Source organism: Lactuca virosa, chromosome 7 (assembly GCF_052849685.1).
Source record: "Lactuca virosa cultivar CGN04683 chromosome 7, Lactuca_virosa_CGN04683_v6, whole genome shotgun sequence".
In the NCBI taxonomy this organism is placed as follows: Eukaryota; Viridiplantae; Streptophyta; class Magnoliopsida; order Asterales; family Asteraceae; genus Lactuca; species Lactuca virosa.
The window spans coordinates 88937521-88952733 of NC_136432.1; the positions used below are offsets into that span (position 1 = coordinate 88937521).

General features: G+C 37.7%; 1 protein-coding gene across 1 annotated transcript; it reads left to right on the forward strand.

Moving 5' to 3' along the window:
- The first annotated feature begins 2540 nt into the window (after window positions 1-2540).
- On the forward strand, window positions 2541-4515 carry LOC145125815 (uncharacterized). Its single transcript, XM_079061226.1, has 4 exons — window positions 2541-2874; window positions 3635-3699; window positions 3804-3881; window positions 3979-4515. Exons 1-2 carry the CDS (start codon window positions 2565-2567, stop codon window positions 3688-3690), a joined length of 366 nt encoding a protein of 121 aa, XP_078917352.1. The 5' UTR covers window positions 2541-2564; the 3' UTR covers window positions 3691-3699; window positions 3804-3881; window positions 3979-4515.
- Window positions 4516-15213: the final 10698 nt, after the last annotated feature.

A 15213-nucleotide genomic window follows, 5' to 3' on the forward strand; every position in this document is an offset into this window, starting at 1 on the left:
ATTTTTGCTCTTTTGACAGTCGATTTTTCTTAATGGTACTAACTACATGACGTTTCATTTTGACTTAATCTGGGATAACTGGAATTCATATCTTTATCTGTCTTGATAATTGATATTGAATTTATTTAATATTTATGCAACAAATGTTTTTGATCAGGATTTAAAACCCAAAATATATTCGCGAATGTGTTTGGAAACTCAAGATTTGTGATTTTGGCCTTGCAAGAGTTGCTTTCAAAATTGGTAATTTTGCTGCAAAACACCATGTTTCATAAGTCCTGAGATTGTTGGTAGCTTAATAATGGTCTGCATGATTAGAGAGCAGAATTCTCATATTGCCCTTTTTCATGACTTATGAATAAAATTTATTTTTTTTATCATACTGGAGCCTATTATCTTTTCATGATTTATGAATAAAATTTCAATGGAGTTTTAGGTTTTGTTTGTATTTGTTTAAATCTATAACTAAATTTGGGTTATTTCTCATTTGCAGTTGGTGTGTAAGCAAGCACGGGCATCAACATCGTTTTTTTTTTTTTTTTGTTGATGGTGAGTATTGTTTTTTCTTTCAATCTTTCATGTTTAACTTCAATCTTATTGTTATTTAATCGTTTAAGAAGTTTTTGTTTGAAGTTGTAACGTTTTTTTTTTGTTTTTTTTTAATGATTGGTAGAGTAACACACCGCAAGTGTTCGATGGAATACCTACCTCCAAGAACCTTCAAAATTTCCTAAAAGGGCACTCTAGGTAACTGCATTTTTGTATTAAGGTTAAAATGCAAAACACTTTTCTTTTCAATGTGATTGTTTGCAATATTGTGCTATCAAACTTTTCTGAAAGGGAAAAGTAGAAAGTCACATTACTATAAGTGTGAAATGTATATTTTGTTTATGTATATGTCATACGTCCCTTTATACCGCCTTTTTACATTGTTCTTCAAATACCTATGTACTGTTTTTTGTATCCAGTTTTTTTTCCTGCTTTTTTTTATTCACGAGTTGCATCTTTTTGGCTCTGCCTTAAATTGTGTATACCATATCTCCGAAAAGGCCCCTAAACTGTCCCTATGTTTTCCCATTTGCTTTAGGTGGCATATCTATGTATTCTTTACTGATATATCAAACGTCTAATTACATGTTCCACACGTATTACTTATTGTTTTGTACATTGTTATTAGTTTCAAATATCCCTCCACTGGTTTCTACTTGCATTTTTTTTTCTTCTTGTTTTTTTTACATGGGTTACATTTTTTTTTCGTTCAACTTACCTTTTGTTTTGTTCAATGTTATTAGCAACATTATGGAATGTTGCTTTTAATCTATGCTACCAAAATTCCCAATATGCCCCTGTACTATAGCTTTCCTTTACGATAACTTACCATTTTTTTTCTCTTTTTTTTTTCAAATTTTGGAAAATTATACTGCAGGAATGGGCACACATGTTTTTTGTTGTACTATTACTTTTGGAGTTGGAATCACCATACATGAGATTGATTTAAATATTGTTGATTCCAGTACAATTAGGTTTTCAAATAGATAAAACTAATCCTAATTATGCAATTTTTTGAAATTGTTGTCATTTATGTATTTTTTTAGGGACGGAAACATTTGTTCAAACGTGAAATTTTTTTGAAATAACTGAAAGTTTTCCTAATTATAACATTGTACATCGAAAGTATAATGCTATAAAAGAAAACTGACACCTTCCGTCCCGCGCAACGCGCGAGAAACCATCTAGTTATATATTATACTAAAGTCCTTGGTGAACAGGACTTTCATATGATTGGTTGATTTTTTTTGTTTCTGTGTTCTTTGTCAATTTTTAAACTATTTTTGCTTTTTTATTTTGGTGACAGCCTTTGTTTCTACTACGTGTCCTTCACCGCCGGTGTAAACCAATAGAAAAAAAGTTAGTGTCTCCACCGCTTTCTCATTAGCACACTACCACCGTCTCCAACCCCTTCCAGTCGTTCCCTGTTCTTTCTATTCGTTCCTTCTTTAAGATTTTCGCATCGTCTTGTCTCGCTATCTAAAGCATCGATCTCCGCTTCCTCCCATTACCGTATGAACCACCGCCACACCCTCTCTTTCTCTAAATCTCACCGGTTTCCCAAAAAAAACGTCAGATACACCGATCGATTTCCGTTTACCCCAAAACAACCACTCGGCGATGATGGATTTCGACAATCAAACGCTCATCTGAAATTCTTCTCCAGATAGTTTAATTTCGAACAATTAACCTTCAATTTTTGTAAAGTTCGATACGTATTTTCTTTTTTCTTTTTTTGAATGATGGATTCAAGGACGAAGCTTATGTAGGGTCAGGAGGGGCTGTGGCCCCCCTGTTGTTTTTCATAAATAACCCTTAACTATTAAAATTTTTACATATTAAGCCTAAAACTAGAAATTTTGACTTTGGCCCCCCTATTCCTCAATTTTTATACATATTTTATTTTGGACCCCCAAATCAACTACAAATTTTGACCTTGGCCCCGCCCCTGTTCCTCAATTTTTATACATATTTTATTTTGGACCCGGAAATCAACACTTCAAGCACGTCACTGGATGGATTTGTTTGATTTGGTTAATTCGTTCATCGAGAAAGGCTGTAGCGTTGTTGTTGATGAAGAAATCGGAAGAATCGACGACGATCATAATCCCAATGACGATGAAGATTCTGATGTGGTGGAGAATACGATGAAGGATTCGCTGAAGAGATTATTTGCATTTGAGAACGATGATGAAGCAAGGAGAAAGGCTACAGTAGAAGATCAAAAGACATGGCGGCGCGTGATCGAAACTAACTCATCGCCGTCGTCGCCAGATCTAAAATGGCAGTTGATGACTCAGCTACGTCACCAAGGTTTTGACGCCGGTACAACTTCTCTCCTTATGATAGATTTTGGCCACCATTTTCATTTTTCTCCAAAGTTGAAGCTCTAAATTTACAATATCATATATCTTTTAATCCCTAACCCACAAATCATTACAACAATACTCCGTTAGATTTAGGATTTCAAGCTCTCGAGAACATGATTTTGGATTCAGATTTTCTTTTTTTGGATATTAATGTATTATCGAACTGTAGTCTAACCATGCTAGATTGAAATTTTCAGTTGAAAAATATGTCAAAGATGCTGTAATAAGAGTATTTAAACGAATTAATGGATTTCCAGAGAACGAAGGTGAAAGTACAGCATCGGTACCATTTTGTTCCATCCAATTGTTGGTGCCATCAATGCAAGCCATCAGTTTGATTGGATTTGAAAACTGCTATTTAGCTCAATCCTGTCAAAAATACAATACAAAACAATAAGCTTCTATTCCTAATTTTCTAGGATTTAACTTGAAGAAAATGTTATCATGTTTTATATATATATATATATATATATATATATATATATATATATATATATATATATATAAACACACACACATAAACAAGTTGCTTTTCTGCATAATCATAGTCTTATATATTTGTTTACAAAGACAAAATGCCCCTGGAGGCGTTAAGAAATTGAAAGTACAATTTTGTAGTAGAAGGAAATAGAAATAGGATCCTATAAATAAATAAATAAAAGTACATTTTTATATTCTGCATTAAGCCCTTTTAACCTGTTTTTTTATATCTGTAGTTCCCCAACAGAAGTCAATAATTAATGCAATGACAGTCAATGAGGAAGTGTCTTAGCTACAGGAGGTATGAGTTTCTTCATAATCATTTTTGAAAATAATTCTTAAAATATAAAAAATATATTTTTTTCACTTAATATTGACTGACTATAATAATCTTTTTGATGAAAGGTGACAATGGGAGTTTACGGTTTTGGGATTGGAAAAATGGTCATGGTTTCCAACAATCTCAAACAATTGTTCAACCAGGTACGTGTCTTTTAATGCTTCAAATAGCAAGCTATTTCTAACTTTATAATTTATTAATTTTCACGAAATATTTATTTTTTTTTATAAATTTTATTAGGGTCATTGGATACTGAGGCTGACCGGGGAATCAAAAATCTATGCTTTCTACAACTTCTGCAATCATACATTTTGAAATTTGGTGAACTTAATTAGGAAATTTGGTTAGGATGTCAAGTTTGAATTATTGTCAAGTAAGGAGCTTCAGTTACAAACATCATTTTACTCTGATGAAAGAGAAGATTATAAATTATAGTTATGATTGATTGTGCATCTGTTTTTTCTAATCTAGACATTACAGAAACTGAACTTTGATATAAGTCGCTTAAGTAACTATAACCATGAATATTTGCTTTGTTTCTCTATCATTACAGCTGAGGTTGCAGTAGCATCAGCAACATGGGTTGGTATGTTACAAATTCTTTTAGGGCTAAATACAAGAAGTAGCATCCTACTTTCAATTTTTTTTACAGCATTGTACTTCAATTATTTTTCTTATTAAGACACTGTATGTTGAAAAGCCTATGAGTATATGTAAAACATTGTAAAGCTTATTGCTATTTTATGTTTTCTAATAAGACTATGAAATACCCTCCAACCCTCGCAACTCCAACACCCGCAATGCGGGATTCTTCCCTAGTTAGTAACTAATTACTAATGTACTTCATCACAAACGTGATACACCCTAAATTGTGGCATTTTCATATAGCCTTCGGCCTCCAGGTGTTCTACACGAAAAACTCAATTTTTGGTATTGGAATTAATGATAGAGTAGTTGAAGACATGGGCAACCTTCTAAATTGCAAAGCTTCCCAATTACGAAGTTTATTTCTTATTCCGATTGGAGATCAAATGTCTACAGTTGGAAAACAAATGGTCATTTTTGTTGGATAAATTTTGTAAGAATCTTTCGATGTGGAAAGTCAAAGCTCTTTGGATTGGGAGTCAGCATACTTTATCCAAAGTGGTCCTTCCTTGGAAGTCAAGGGTCTTTATCTTCTCTATGCTCAAAGTCCATAAAGAGATTTTGAATTTCTGTGAGAGAGCAGGTTAAAATTTTATAATGCTGGGAGTGTATGAGATAGAAAAATAAAATGGATTAAATAGAAGAATGTCGCTGCGAAGAAGGAGGGTGGAGGCCTCGGGGTGGGAAGGCTTTTTAGAGCTGGCTCTTCTCTCCAAATGGATTTGGAGATTCCTTCACGAACATAACTCTTATGTGGTGCCGAGTTATTAAAGCAACCCATGGCGAATATTGTCTACTTTTGTTGGATAATGTTATGCATGCACATATCAGTCACCAGAAAATATGATACTTGTATATAATCTCAAAGATTATAATATCGATGTTATCGATTCCATTAGAAGGGAAATTGGAGGCGGTAATGTTACATGGTTCTGGTTACACAAGTGGACATGGAATTAAAGCCTCTTTGCACTTGAAAGACAACAAGGGTGCTCCATTGCAAACATATGAAAAGATGGTAATTCGTAATTAGGCATGGAACTAGATGAGACAAATCGACTTAAGGAGGTCTAATGGCGACATGATGACTCTCCTATCTTCAATTGCAGATCCTTCTCTGTCCAATAGTTTGGATAGTTGATGTCGGGAGTTTATGATGGACAGGAAATTCATTGTTGCCTTTCTTAAAAGAATTATATACAAAACTACTTCGGTGGTTGACAATGATACGGAATAACGGAAAGATGGAACAAGTGGATCTTTGTTCAATCCAATATTCTTACTTAGAGGCTAGGTCAAAGGAGGCTGTCTACTCATCTAAACCTACACAATCAAAGTGGATACGCTTCTTTGTCGTCTTGTATAAAGGGCGTGAGAAGATCACACCCTTGGCAAATATGTGGTGGAGGTGGACATGTGAAAAAAAATTAAGATCTGGTGAGGGACTTCTTTACCTGATTCGTTGGATGTCAAAATGGTGTGTGTTGTTCTAGATTTTCCAACTTCCTATAATTGACGAGAATATATGATTCTGCTCCCATAACCAGAACAATACAAAGGTATAAATACATGCGTACAAGGTCATGGGCCAATTCTATACTACACACGTGGGCTATCAATATGGGCTACAACATATACAATTACAAGTATACTAACATCCCCCCACAGTTTGATCGGGAGGTGAATGGTAAACATTCAAACTGGAACGAAAGTCTGAAAACAAGCTGGTGGGTAGCCCTTTAGTGAAGATATTGGCATACTAAGCAGTAGACGGAACATGAAGAACCCGAATATGGCCGAGGGCTACTTTGTCACGAACAAAGTGAATATCAATTTCTGTGTGCTTTGTCCGTTGATGTTGAACCGGATTAGTTGACATGTAAACCGTGTTGACGTGTCACAATCAACTATGGTCACGTTAGTGGTAGGGAAACGTAGCTCTAATAAAATATTTCGGATCCATGAAGTGTCTGCGAAAGCGTTGCCAACGATGTGGTATTTAGCCTCGGCACTTGATCTGGAAATTGTGCCCTGTCTTTTGGAGGACCAGGAGTTGAGGTTGTCCCCTAAAAAGACACAGTATCCAGAGGTGGAGCGACGCGTAGCTGTACATCCCACACTTAGAGAACTTCGCATATAATCTCTCCCTCCTCATAGTCTCTAATACCTCCCTCAGGTGCTCCTCATGCTGCTCTCGGGTCTTGGAATAGACCAGGATGTCATTAATAAACACAATCACAGACCGGTCCAATATGGGTCTGCATACGCGATTAATGAAATCCTAGAATGCGGCTGGAGCATTGGTGAGCCCGAAAGGCATCACCACGAACTTGTAATGATCATAACGAGTTTGGAAGTTTATCTTTTGCATGTCCTCCTCCGTGACCCTCATCTAGTGATAAACCGAACACAGATCAATCTTGGAGAACCAAGATTTGCCCTGAAGCTGATCAAATTAATCGTCGTTCATCGTAAGTGGGTAACGGTTCTTCACTGTTAGCTTATTCAGCTCCCGGTAGTCAATACACATCTGATGCTTCCCATCCTTTTCCTTCACAAATAAGATCGGCGCTCCCCATGGTGAAATACTTTGCCGAATAAATCCCTTGTCTAGCAACTCCTACAGCTGTGTTGACAACTCTTGCATCTCTAGAGGTGCTAACCGATAAGGTGCTCTGGCTATCGGAGCCGCACCTGGAACCAAATCAATCTGAAACTCCGCCTGCCTCTCCGGAGGCACTCCCGGAAAATCCTCCGGAAACACATCTGGGTATTCCCGAATAATCGGTACATCATCAATGGTCATGTCACCCTTCTCCCGGGTATCCCTCACATAGGCCACAAACCCATAACATCCCTACTGAAGATAACGTCTGGCCCTGGTTGCCGAATAGAGGGTTGGTTCACGTTGAGCACCCTCACTGTGGATCACCAAATCTCCCCCACTTGGGGTCCGAAAACGTACCAACTGAATCCCATAATCAATCATCATCCCATTGGGGCTCAACCAGTCCATCCCCATAATGAACTTACTCTCGCGTAGGGGAATCGGAACCAAATCAATCGGATACGGCTCACTGAATATATCCAAGGTGTATCCCCGGTGAACCCTAGACACTCGCACCGGGCGGTCATCAAGAATCTCAACCTCTAGTGGATAATCCAACTCTCCCGAAACATCATCAAATCTCTTGCTAAGCGCAAGGGATACAAAAGATCGGGTAGCCCTCGAATCGAATAAGATCATCATTGGAATATAATTCACAAGGAACGACCCTAAACAACAATACAACATATAAGCCTTACAAATCATATAAATAAGAAGATAATGAGAAGATAGATACCAATAACCACATCGGGTGCTGTACGAGCCTCCTCGGCAATCAGCTGAAATGCCCAGCTCCGAACAACTGGCGTCTCCGCCTTGCCCTGGCGGCCATCTGTAATCCTCAGAGTTGTCGGAGTAGGTGCTGCTACTGGTCCTCCTGATGCTAAACTAGGGAAGTTGGCCTTCTTATGGCCCCTGTAATTGCAATGGAAGGAAATCAGATTTGATGTTTGGGTGGTGGTGGTAGTAGTAGTGCAATCCCTGCTGAAATGCCCTGTCTTTCCGCACTTGTAGCAGCTGAACCACCCGCTCTGCAAACCCTATCATGTGCCCTAACGCACTTACCACAGTGGCTCTGGCCCTGCTGGCCCTTTGATTTAGAATCAAAGCCCTTGGGTTTCTTCGCCAAAACCCCAGACGTCTATCCATGCTCTACCTTCCTCTTCCTTATATGCTCCAAATTAATTTCCCGCTCCCAGGCCCTGGATATCATGTCGTCCAGAGTCGGGCAAGTGGAAAAACTAACAAACTCCTTGATATCAGGTCTTAGCATGTCATGGTACCAAGTCTTCCTCATCTCCTTATCCACAGCGTACTGGGGTACCAATAAAGCTCTCTCTCGAAATTTGTCGGTGATCTCCGGCACGGACTCAATCGTCTGTCTCATATTCAGAAACTCCCTAGCTAGTTGTTGCACCTCAACAGTTGGTGTAAACTACGCTCAGAACCGGGTCACAAAATACGACCAAGTCATGGCCTCAATGGCTGGAGCTCCCAAGGTATATCCAACCTCCTCCCACCAATCTCGAGCTCGCTCTCTCAGACATCATACAACAAACCTCACCATCGACCCCTCGGGGCAGAAGGTCGTCAACTGGGAACACTCAATATCTGCTAGCCAATGCCTGACGACAATGAGGTCCTTCACCCCAAAGAATTTTAGTGCCCCACATCTCCTGAAATCCTTAAAGGAGAGAGTGCGGACCCTAGACTGGCTAGCGACAAAATCAGCTCTAAAGTCTCACACCCCCAAACCGGAGCGGCGGAAACGTTCGGGGTGGATGACGTCATGTATAATATCACAACCATTGCATTACAGTAATCAAAGTAAACATAACCATTACATTGAATATATATATATGAAAAAGTAATTACATCTATTTAGTTCTTGACTTTATACAATCAAAGTATAATCAAAAGAAAAAGACGTGACTCTAAACACTCCGTCTTCTCAAAAACTCCAGGAGGTACCTGTCTACTGTTTTTCCTGAGAATACAAGTAGTTTTGAAAGAGTATCAGCATAAGGCTGGTGAGTTCATAAGCATGTTTTTGTACTGAAAATCTGTTGATGAATCTGTAAAATGTTCGTATGTTTCCAAGAAAATCCATTATTTTCTAACATATGCATTTTGTTACTGAAACTCATTGAATGTGTTGTGCATCATTTGATTGAATAAGAAATCTCTGTTTGCATGAAAAACCCTGATCATCACTAGTATGTATAGTACGTTTGGAAAGTTCTGAAAACTGTAATATGTATAGTAGTTCTATTACTTTATAATAAAACTAATTGAAGTTGTTACCATTCGTACATTAATCGTATATTCTTAGTACCAAATTTATGAGGTGTTATAACCATACTTGACCTTTGAATTGCCTGAACGACGTTCTTCAGGCGTCGGAATCGAAATGACTTTGTCACCCAGGCATGTCGGCCTAACGGTAGCTAGCAGTTATGGTGCGGGATTGTCAATCCCGTATAGATCTATACACAAACTCACGTTCTCACTCCAGGAGACTCTGGTTATAATCTCAGGGCTTTTATTAGTACTTAGTCAAGTACACGAAGAATTCTCACTCATAAAATGCTATACTAACAATTACATGTAGAATAAAATGAATCCATTGAATTTAGTTCGTTGTCTACATAGTTAATAAACTATAATTTACATAGTTTATAGGTCTAGTTTCATTAGATCTTTGTCTTGTACATTGATATGTTAATTGTTCCATAAGCTATACCTATTATAGTTTATATGTTCATTTTTGCGTTCAATTCATGTTTTACATTGAAAGTTATGTGATTATGATGAAAAACTCCCCTTATGCTCAACATAGTACAAAAAGGGATGAAATATATGTATGTTTTATGAAAGTATAGTAAACTGTATGGTTGTATCAATTGCATCCGTGTTAAGTTTATTGAAATCCTTTTGTATAAGTTTCACAAATCATTTATGTTTGGCTTGTATTCCCCCCTGAAAACGTTAAAAACAGTAAAGACATAGGGGTATGAACTCACCTGAAGTGAGTGGTTTGAATGAAGGATCGATATGGGATGATGAGTGTCAAGTGAAGTCTCAAACACAAACGGATCTTATTTAGCATGTAATAACACATATATGCATCAAATTAGGGTATATCACAACTAGTTATGATAGGAAACCACCCTAGGGGGTTAGGAAACACTTGAAACTAAGTGTCAAAATCATATGTGATTGAATGAGGGAGGTTTACGGCCACACTAAGGTGTGTACGGCCCATGAGTGTACGACCGTACACTCATGAAGAAGTGTGCATTTGAGGTGTTTTCAAGGTCCTAACTAGCATCAAGGAAGTGTTCTAGGTCCCATGCTTAGTTTTAATGCAAGTTTAAGGCCAATAATGAGCATCAAAGAGGGTTTACGGCCCTATGAGGTGTGTACGGCCGTACACCCTTCATGTTCATGCTAAGTTGGTCGATTTCAAGGTGAATATCAAGCATCTCTAGTAGGTAACAAGCATAGGAAGCAGTTACTCACGATTTGGAAGCTTGAAGAGGGTTTATAGCCACCAAGAACTAGTGTGTGCTCTTGTTGTTCTTGGTGAAAGATGAAGATCTAGCCAAATATGAGATTAATGGGATGAAAACATGGATTCACCACTAGATAAAGTAAGGTAGCAACAATTCAAGGTGGGAAACACTTACATCTTTGAAGATCTTGGTAAGAAATGTGATGATAGTTGAGAGAAAACCCGAAATTTTGGCTTGGGAGTGTGTAAAGTGTTGACAAATGGCTAAGTACCACTTATATAGGTGGGAGTGTACATCCATGAGGGGGTGTACGGCCGTACACCCATGTGTACGGCCGTACACTCCTCCTGAAGGAGTGTTTGGCCCGAAATGCTACTTTACGACTTTATTAACTCATCCCTAAACTCAACCTTGATTGCACTTAAGCTTAGAACACTCAAACGGACCCTAAACAATGCTAAAAGATAACAGAAATGAGTCTGACTTTGATTGAATTGAATGGCTTATACAAAAGAGAAATTTCGGGTTGTCACATCATCCCCCCGTTAGAGGGAATTTCGTCCCGAAATTGCAGAATAGAATACAAATCATGGACTTGGAAAAAGATGAGGGTACTTATGTTTCATTGAATCTTCGTGCTCCCAAGTGAATTCAGGTCCCCGCTTAGCATTCCAGCGAACCTTCACTATCGGGATACGACTCTGTTTCGTTAGTTTGACTTCTCGATCCATGATTTCTACAGGTTCTTCCACGAAGTGCAAGCTCTTGTCTAGTTTGATGTCATCGACAGGTATCATAAGTGTCTCATCGGACAGACACTTATTTAGATTTGACACGCGGAAGACAGGATGTACGTTGCTAAGTTCTCGGGGTAGGCGGAGTTTGTATGCTACGGGACCAATCCGAGCGAGGATCTCGAATGGTCCAATGTATCTCGGATTCATCTTTCCACGCTTTCCGAAGTATATCATGCCTTTCCAGGGTGAGACCTTCAACAGAACACGGTCACCAACCTGGAACTCCAAGGGTTTTCGTCTCCTATCAGCGTAGCTCTTTTGTCTATCTCTCGAAGCCTTTAGTTGTCTAAGCCCATAACTATAATTGGTATGTACTTGAATTGATAGTAGCAATGTCCTTTTGGGTTGCCTTCAAACCTGGCAATTGAATAGGATAACTGTTAGAGAGAGAAGAATGATTTATTAATTTATTACTTGGTTAATAAATTAATTTGAAATCAAGATAAATGATTTATTAATGTATTATGGATATAATATATTAATTAGAAATCATATTGTTTAATTAATATTTAATCAGAAATTAATATGGAATTAATTTTGGGATTAAAGGAATTAATTGAAACTGCAGGGACTAAAGGTGACAATGTTCAAAAGTTGAGAATTGAGAATTCTAGAACCTCCCTTAGAGGTGGGGAACGAAATCTAAAGTGTCCTAGGGTTTCCTTGGGCTCTAAGGGTGGCTTGGAAGCGTTAGGGAGGAGGTTAAGGGATTAGGGTTATCTAAGATACACATGCCTTATCCTAAACCTTCCTTATCACCTATATAAACCCCTATAGGGTTGGATTTCGTCCCATGCACTCCAAGAAAGGCTTAGAGCCTAATTTTCCACTTCCCTTCTCTCTCTATAGTAATCCTTGGCTGCTAGGTTTGTTTGTGAGCCATTAGAGGCGCGATACTTGTGGCGCTTGCTACCAAAGTTCAAGATCTTCAAGGATTTGTTTGTTATTACAATATAACAATAAAGGTATGTATCCTAACCCTAATTATATGTTAATTTCAAAAATTACATGTGCCTCCTAGGGTTTCTAGTTTTTGTGTTCAATGCTTGTATGTCTAATAGTGAAAACATAGATCCTCGAATTAGGGTTGCATGCACACATACGATTGTTTGCTATGTATAAAACCCATCACCACATTGGTGCCTTCGATCCACGACTAAAATGAAGGAAACTCACCTTAGACTGAAGATATCAAATCACACCCAGGCTACTGACTCGTGAAATCCTCTCACTAAATCATAAGTAAAGAAATCCTAATTAGAATTTAGGTCAACAATTCAACCCGCAAGTCCAAACCCTAAATCCTGAGTCCAAAGGTAAAAATGCTACTTAATCCTAGCCTTATTGGGCCTAACCCACCAAGCCCCAAATATAATTATCCCCAAAGCCCAGAAGATGGACCATATTCAAAATGGGCCCAAGATCAAGAAGCCTCACCACTGAAAAGCTTGCGGCCCAACAAAAGTCCAAGTCCCTAAGTCCAAAATGGCCTGACGCTAAAAAGCCCAAAATCCTCTCTGGAGAGTACGCTGAGCGTACCAATAGTACACTCGGCGTACTCACGACCCTCGCATAGCCGGGACCTCAGACGCGTACGTGCAGCGTGCGTCTAGGTACGCCCGATGTATGTTGCAGTTGGCCAAATCCTCCTTCTAAGGTCTTAATTAGTTAAGGCCTAACGTCCAATTTAGATCCAAGCTTATTAAATTGTATTAAGCCATAAAGTTTCAAACTTTATGCTTTTTCATGTCTTAATGGGACTCAAACCATGGATTTAGTGTTCCATCGCTCTTAAGTGGTCACCAACCCATGCATGGTTGAGTTCTAACCTCCAAGATACAAACTTTATGACTTCATGCACTCCTAAGAGCCCAAAAGGACAACTCAAATGGTCTGGAGTAGTCCATACTCCATGATACCAAAGTTATGGGACCAAAATATGCTAAGTTCTTCCCCAAACTTAGATCTAGACTTAGAATGAACAAGTTTCAGACTTTATACCTCCAATGAGCTAAAAATGATGAACAACCTCTGGATCTACAAGCTCCTTCTTGTCCAATGCGTCTCCTCAAGCCTTCTTCTTCTTCTTCTTCAAGATCACAAAAGAACACCCAAAAACTCTTAGTAAGCTCAAGAATACTCTCAAGACGGATAGGATTTCGAGATTATCTCAAAAAGGAAATGGAGGCTGATAAGGCGAAGAACTTGAGGGACTTAATGAGCTTAAATACGATGCACACCCTAAAAATTAGGGTTTGCCCCTGGCTTGCGTACGCCCTGCATACACATGGGTATGCCCAACGTACGTAAGGGACATCCCCTTTTTGTGCATGCATAGGAGTATGTCGTGCGTACCTTATGTACGCCCATCGCACTCAAGTCTGGTCTAATGATAAACGAAATAATTAGCAAAAGTTTTTACCTGGAGATTGGGGTGTTACATTATCCTTGTGATTTTGGAAACTTGCATCCACATATCATTTGACGCTTAGCTCTTCTTTACCACCGTACACCAAGAACATATATTTAGTTCTTGTAAGATACTTCAAAATGTTGTTGATTGAGGTCCAATGACTTTCACCAGACTTGATAACAACTCATCGTACTAATGGCGTATGGAACATTTGGCCTTGTACTTATCATAGCATACATGATCGATCCTATAACCGAGGCATATGGGAATCGACTCATTATGTCCAGTTCTTCACTAGTACTTGGACATTGGGTTTTACTGAAAAACGTGCCATGTTGCATAGATACAAATCCCTTCTTAGATTCTTCCATCTTGAATTTCTTCAAGATTTTATCTAAGTATGTATTTTAGAAAAGTCCTATTAGTCACTTAGATCTATCCTTATAGATCTTAATACCAAGTATGTAAGCATTTTATCCTAAATCATTCATAGAAAAATTCTTCCCAAGCCATGATTTTACACTATTCAGTGTTAGGATATCGTTGCCTATTATAAGAATGTCATCGACATATACCAAGAAGAAAAATACCCTCCCACTAGATCTAACATACACACATTGTTCATCTTTATTTCTTAAGAAACCAAACTCCTTCATCTTCTCATCGAAATAGATGTTCCATGACGTGTTATTTTAATGCTCTAGTTTTTTTATTTATAGTTTATAGTCTATTGCATCTAAACCACACATTACAGGCAGTGAACCTGATCGAGTATAATATAGTTTTGATAAGTAAGGGTATCGAACTCAAGGGGAACGGTAGTGAACTAATATTAGAAAATTTGATTATATGTTATACTAAATAAAAGAAAGCAGTAAAAAAGAGGTTTTATTATTAAATATCATGTAATAACTAAACTAACTATATACACTGACTGGAAATGAATCACTTCATGTACTTTGGTTTAGTTTGGATTACTTCTCAAAATCATGGTTAACTTCGTTAATATTGCAATGGATCTATTAGTTGGTTATCGAATTCTAATGTGACTAGTTATCTTGATCGAATTTCCTAGTACTAATAGTTAATGAACAACTAACACAATGATCATGTAATTAGTGTACACATAATTAATTTAATATATTCGGAATATGAAAGATGTGATGTAGTGATTTCTCATCAATAGTCATGACAATCAATCAAATCATATCATGGATATCTAATACTCTCTAACACAGTCAAAGTCACATATTAACATTACCTAACCCAGAATTTGATCAATCTCTAGTCCTAACAGGTTAATGGTCATAAACTAATTAAGATTCAATTTAATGTAATTAGATTGGTCCTCTTAACTACACATAACTCAACAATAGGAAATAAAAATCATAACTTTAACATGATAGGTGATGATCAATCAAACATAATTAATAACAAAACTAATAAAATCCAAAATCATTGAAATCAACACATAAAATCGAGTTTCATCTACTCCAA

Excerpts from the sequence above, each read along its gene's own strand:
- LOC145125815 (XM_079061226.1), top strand. The coding sequence starts at position 2,565 with ATGGATTTGTTTGATTTGGTTAATTCGTTCATCGAGAAAGGCTGTAGC. Across the intron at positions 2,875-3,634 it reads TCACCAAGGTTTTGACGCCG|TTCCCCAACAGAAGTCAATA; the intron begins GTACAACTTCTC and ends TTATATCTGTAG.